At 39.3% G+C, this 6,576-nt stretch overlaps 1 protein-coding gene across 4 annotated transcripts in view; it reads right to left on the reverse strand.

Moving 5' to 3' along the window:
• Gosr1 (golgi SNAP receptor complex member 1) overlaps positions 1 to 6,576 on the reverse strand; it is a 34,985-nt gene that overhangs the window by 27,808 nt on the left and 601 nt on the right. For 2 of the 4 annotated variants that reach the window (XM_006977422.4, XM_042282422.2), the window contains exon 2: positions 4,243 to 4,363. In XM_006977422.4, the coding sequence (XP_006977484.1) occupies positions 4,243 to 4,363 (121 nt within the window). Of the gene's footprint in view, positions 1 to 4,242; positions 4,364 to 6,129; positions 6,534 to 6,576 lie in introns of those variants that run through there. The other 2 variants (XM_076542919.1, XM_015996209.3) reach the window with 2 other exon arrangements.

Below are 6,576 nucleotides of genomic sequence, written 5' to 3' on the forward strand. Positions count from 1 at the left end.
CTGAATCTGAGAGAACAAATAATGGGAAAGAAGCCAAAAACTCCTTAAAATGGTGAAGAAAAAAATGGATTATAGATTCCATTTGGAGCCTGTGAGAAATAACCTTTAGCTTTTCTCCAAAATTATGGTTTACGCCTTTAAATTCTCTCTTCCTCTACTGACTCTTAATAAGAAATAAACCTGAGATTTAAGTGACTTGATTAGATAAGCAGTTATTAAGGAGTCAGGAGCTAGCATTCAGGCCAACAGAGCCACGACCAACACACTTTCATACTAAGTTCCCACATTTCCATCGTAATACGTGTTCACCTCATACTATTTTACAAAAACATCTTGAATGTCTTTTTATACCACAATAGCCAGTCAGAAATCTGACTTTTTACAGATGAAAGATGTTTGAGACTCAAATTTTAAAATCACATACCCTGAGAGTTTCATTTACCTCTTCTGAAAAAACAAAACAAACAAACCAAAAAAAAAAAAAAAAAAAACAGTACCTTTTATCAGGAACCCAAGTAGTGTAGATATAATCACACAAGCAGCTTCATAAAGACCAGCTGTTCTTCACACAAATAAAATGGATTACACTCTCTAATCTGACTTAAGACCTTTTCCTGCCCGTTTATAGCATTTGAATGTGGAGACTCAAAGACTAAATCATCGATTCATTGTCAAAAAGAACCTCAACGACCACTGTTCCCCTATTTACTTTCACAACAAAACCAATCAGTGAAACAGCCAAAAAGTAGCTAATGAGAATTATTTAAAAGATTATTTATTTTACTTTATGTTTTTTGTTTGTTTGTTGGCCTATGTGAGTTTACATGCATCATGTGCATGTAGGAGCCAAAAGAGACCCAGAAGAAGGCATCAGATTTCCCGGACCTGTACAGGCAGTAGTGAGCATGGTCATGTAGCTGCTGAGAGTCAAACCTGCGTCCTCTGCAAGAGCAGTAAGAGCTCACGGCCATCTCTCCAGCCCCAGATTCTTTGTCCTTAAAGACAGAGGTTTACTTTGTATACACAGGCCAAGCTAGCCTGGAACTTGTGACCTTCCTGCCGCATTCTCTTAAGTGCTGGGATTATAGACATGTACCATGACTGGTTTTAATAAGGATTCTTATTAGACGTTTAACTAGGTTTTAAGCTTTATTTCTTCTTCAAACATTCCCATATACATTATGCCTTGCAACATGACATAAAAATATCTAGTTCTTAGCCAGGCATGGTGGTACACGCCTGTAATTCCAGCACTTGGGAGGCTGAGGCAGGAGGTAACGGGGTTGAGTCCAGCTTGGGCTACACAGTGATAAAAGAGCATGGTGTGGAGACTGGGATCAGTTCTTTACTGTGTCACAGCTAAGCTAAGGCTGTGAACGTATCTCCTAGAATGTGCAACCACAAAAAACCTGTTGATTGCTAATATAAACTCTCCTCCACCAGGTACACTTAAAAGAGCAGTGGGCCAATAGAGGTCAAGGAAGGAGACTGTCTGTCTGCTTCATAGTTACATGCCTCGCACCTGGCAAATTCTGACACGTTACTGTTCTTTAAATATTTGTTGAATGAATGAGTAACAGGGCATCTCTACTACTGGATATTCCATATTCATTATTCTTAGGACAGTACAGAAGTCCAGGGAAATGGTCAAAAACTCGATCTCTACAATATTAGGATTCTGTTAAATTAATTCACTTGATAGTGTGTGATGATCCACAGACCTTCTGATTTTTTTTAACTAATTAATTAATTTACTTATTTATTGAGACAAGGTTTCTCTGTGTAGGTAGCCTTGACTGCTCTGGAACTTGCTTTGTAGACCAGGATGATTTTGAACTCACAGATTCGCCTGCCTCTGCCTCTCAAGAGCTAGGATTAAAGGCGTGTAACACCACTGTCCAGGGACCTTCTGATTTTCGACATACAGAAAAACAAAAACAAAACAAAACAAAAACCCCCAAGATTCCTAAAAGCTCTGGTGACTGCTAACTTTATTCATCTGACATGTGACATGCTTCCAATCTGGGCATCAAACAGAAGCCTCAGCATTCGAAGTCAGTCTTTATTTTCCAGTGCTGGGGATTACAGGCAAGGCCTCACACCCACCAGCTAAGTGCCCTGCCACAGAGCCTGTGTGCTCACAGCCTTAGGCTCTCTAGTGAAAGCAGAATCAGTTCCAGTTTGTAGCTGAACTCAGAATATTTTTAACACATTGTTTCTTTTAAAGGGAATCCAAGCAGAGACCACAGAAAAAAGCATCCTGCAATAGTATTTCCTGACAGACTTGAGTTTTAAAATTGTATACTTATTGGCAAAACCAAATGTGAGCTTTAAATCTGGTGAAAAGCTTTCTGAACAGAAAATTTATTCATTGGGAAAAAAAAATCCTCACTCCCTCACTCTCCTTACTTAGTGAAAGAAAGTGTGCAAAGCAATGCCTTGCACTGGAGTCCATGGGGTATGCTAACTAACATTTTTAGGTCCACAAAGTTAGCCTTGCTAACTTTGCAAGCCACATGTCCTTATAAAAAAGGAACACTTTTGTTGTAACAGTGAAAAGAGCTCTTGCTGGAATGTTTTTAATACAGTGGCTTTTAGAATGTGGGTTCTGGGGGGTGGGGGGCAGAGGCAGGAGCCGGCGCAAGCCTTTAATCCCAACACTTGGGAGGCAGAGTCAGGCGGATCTCTGTGAGTTCGAGCCAGCCTGGTCTACAGAGTGAGATTCAGGACAGGCACCAAAACTACACAGAGAAACTCTGCCTGGCGGGGGGGTGGGGGGTGGGGTGAGGGGGGAGAATGTGGGTTCTGGAGAGAGAAGGTATAAGTTCAGATTCAAGCTCAGTTTTGTTGTTTTAATTATTAGCTAAAAAATATCCATCCTCCACTACTCTTTGAAAAATACAGAAATAACTGCCGACTAACAACTGAAAACTCTGCTATCAATGCTATCATCGCATTGATATATATGATGGACATAAGTACAATCTAGGTGGAAATATTTACAGCAGCATTTTTACAAGGCTCTAAGAATGGAATTTGCAATACAGTGATTACTCTGTTAGCTATTAAAATTATTATTATTAATTAGCAAAACTTAGAAATGTCCATCAAATAGCTAAATCCTAATGCAGTTGTTTAATATGTGAAGCAAATGAAGACAGTAGAGTTAAATCTATCAACAACTGAACCTCAAAGACAATGTTAAATAAAAAAAAACACACTGCAAAATAGCTTTTGTAATATACTATGAATTACCCAGGAATACTAAGATATGTAACAAAAATTGTAATATTTATATGCAAATAGGAAAGACAACATGGTATGCTATTAGGGGCTTCACTGGAATCTGCAATGATTATTTTTTAAAAAGAGACAGAAGCAAAAAAGGGTTCATTATATTATTCCTTATATCTTTCTAAGCATCTCAAACATTTCCTGATTTTTTTTTTTTATGAAACAAGTGGATAACTTAATCATAAGACTTAAAAATATGAATAAATTTTTCTTGGGTTATAATATGCTAGTTTCTCAAAAAAGAAAAATAGATCAAACATTAAAACTAGCTTCCATGATCAACTGTGAGGGTCCTGCATTAGATTCATGCTAAAAGAATAAAACACCAGGAAGTTTGTACGTTTTGCATTTAGGTTAACTCCTCAGTTCCATTCAGAAATTACAAAACAAAAATCAGCCAGGTGGTTGGGGGTACACTCCTTTAATCTCAACACTGGGGAGGCATTGGCAGGAGGATCTGTGAGTTTGAGACCAGCTTGGTCTACAGAGTGAGTTCCAGAACAGCCAGAGCTATACAGAGAAATTATCTTGAAAAAAAAAAAATCAAACAAACAAATCATTGTGGGCAAATCAGACATTTCCGTGGACTGAGACTGAAACTGCTCTGGATTTGCTATGGAGCCCAGATGAGTTTGCAATCATGTGGCTCCTGTCAGCCTCCACATGTTCACAGGCCTGGCATCAAAAACATTATGGATATAAACTCATTTCTAAGCTCTAGAAGTTTCCTCCTGAGCTATTACAATCTTGGTCTAAAGCTCTCAAATGTTAGTCTTAAGAATTACAATTTCGATAAGACACCCTCCACACATACACCACCCCCACAAAGACAGTGACAAAGAAATTAAAACATCAACAATTCACCAGCACACCAAGTCATAGAGTTCTACAGCTCGGTTTACTTTTACAAACGTCATACAGTTAAGGTACCCGAGAATCTGGCAGTACCTGTACCTATCGCGGCCTCCATCCCGAGCGCTGCTGTGACTGTGACTTGTGCACAGTTTACTGAAGGAAACTAGCTTCAGGTCAAGTTCATTTTCCAGCTGTCGAGCTTGTTTCCTGAGATCTGTGAGGAAATTACAAAAGCAAATCATTTTCCACCAAGAGACATTAAAATCACAAGACAATTTTGAAGAAAGCCAACTATTGTATATTGATCTCTGATCTAGCTCCCCAGAAATGGAAGACTTACCCAAGAAAGTAAATTAGCCATGTCTTTAAACTTCAGACAGGAGCGCTAAGAGAAGCAGCGGTAGGAGACACACAACCTGTCTGTCACTCTTCTTTTTTTTTTTTTTTTTTTTTTTTTTGGTTTTTCGAGACAGGGTTTCTCTGTGTAGTTTTGCGCCTTTCCTGGAACTCACTTTGTAGACCTGGCTGGCCTCGAACTCACAGAGATCCACCTAGCTCTGCCTCCGGCATGCTGGGATTAAAGGCGAGAGCCACCACTGCCGCTGTCACTCTTCTTTAAGAGACAGCTTGACAACCAATGCCCTAACATTCCTGAGATTACTTTTACAGCAATAAACCAAAGTTGTAACTTGAAGGAAAACAAGAGAATATAAATCACAAAGATATGAAAATGGTTTATGACCACCACATCAATTTACCAGCTAACTTTATAAGAAGCCTGCATTCTTTTGGTCTTTTTTGTTTTGTTTTGTTTTGTTCGAAACAGGGTTTCTCTGTGTAGTTTTGGTGCCTGTCTTAGAACTCACTCTGTAGACCAGGCTGGCCTTGAACTCACAGAGATCCACCTGCCTCTGCCTCCCGAGTGCTCCAGCTTGCCTGCATTCTTTTTGAAAGACATTTCCTTTTATGTTTCAAAGCTTTGTTAGGATTTATTATACAGGTAAAATACTTTAGCAATTAAACACAAAGAAAAAGCAAGTCAACAAAAACTAAAAATGCTTTTTCAAAAACATAGGGGAAAAATAGAGGTTAAAAACTAACTGTACTATGAACAAGGCGAAATACAAATCTAACAGGTTTATTTAAAAGCATATGTTTTAAAAGTAGAAGCAAACAGATAAAAAGGTGTAACAGCTTGGCTTCTAAAGGGCTGAATGAAAGAAGCCATACCAGGAAATTCATATATATATATAAAATCTGAGTATTCTTATTCATGGTAGAGTTCGAATGAAAGGCTAAAATACAGGAAGGAATAATGTAAGAACGTCTTAGGAATACAATGCAGTGAAAGGCAGGAAGCAGAATTATATGACGGAGTAAACCTACCCAGCGACCAAATCCCACTTCGAATGTCAGCTCCGCCACCTACTGTCTTTGAGATTTACTGATGATTCAGTTCATCTAAAAACTTCAGCCTTCAGCTTTAAAGAATCTAGCACAAGGTATATTGCCAATAATGACTTGCTATAATTATTACAACATAGTGTTTCATAGCCTAATGACTATCAAAGATACCAGTAGCCACTTCTTCATAATTTAAAAGTAAATTTTAGCTACTACAACTATTCCCAATAGGGCATTTGAAATACATATTTTAAGCTCTAGGCATGTTTCTCTAACCATAGTTATGTCCAGTGGGAAATATCAAGTAAAAAGCATTTTGAAAATATGACAGATAGGAATTTAAAATTCAGTCCTTTATGTCAAGAGGTTGATGATAAGAATACCATACTTTCCAGGGGCTTCATCAGTCAGAAAGAGGAAATAGGTTAAAAAAAAAAAAGAAAGAAAGAAAGAAAGAAAGAAGCAAACAGTTAAATGAAAATATAAGCCATTTCTGATTGTTGTGGCTCATCGTGGTCTAGGAATGTTTTATATGACCTCACTTGATGGGACCAGATTTTCAGGAATTAAACACACCTGAATGTTCTCTTGGTGAGAGAAGGATAGCAAATGTATCGATTAGGACCCTTTATCATCTTAACAAAACCGATCTTGGACTCCAGGACAGAAGGTAAAGTTATTTTCAGTATTCTGTCCCCCCATCCTCGGTGAAGTCTCAATCTTAAATTGCCAACAGGGGTCCAGGAGGAGACATTCCTCGCAAACTTTGCCCAAGGCCGGGACTGACAAGTTCCTCTCGCTCTTAGTTTTCTGACAGTGCCCGCAACTCCCAGGCTCTGACTACTCGTCTTCCGGGCTCCACACTCGTCTCCTGGCAAGAGTTGGTCCCCAAAGCCCTACCGCAGAGTCTCACCACCCTCAGCTACGTCCACCAGGAGCCTCAGGCGCCTCTCCCTCCCCTTCCCCGCTCCCTCCACGCCGCCCAACCCCTTCCCGGATCCGGCTCACTCCGCCCCAGCCTCT

This window comes from Peromyscus maniculatus, chromosome 8, assembly GCF_049852395.1.
Source record: "Peromyscus maniculatus bairdii isolate BWxNUB_F1_BW_parent chromosome 8, HU_Pman_BW_mat_3.1, whole genome shotgun sequence".
Lineage (NCBI taxonomy): Eukaryota > Metazoa > Chordata > Mammalia > Rodentia > Cricetidae > Peromyscus > Peromyscus maniculatus.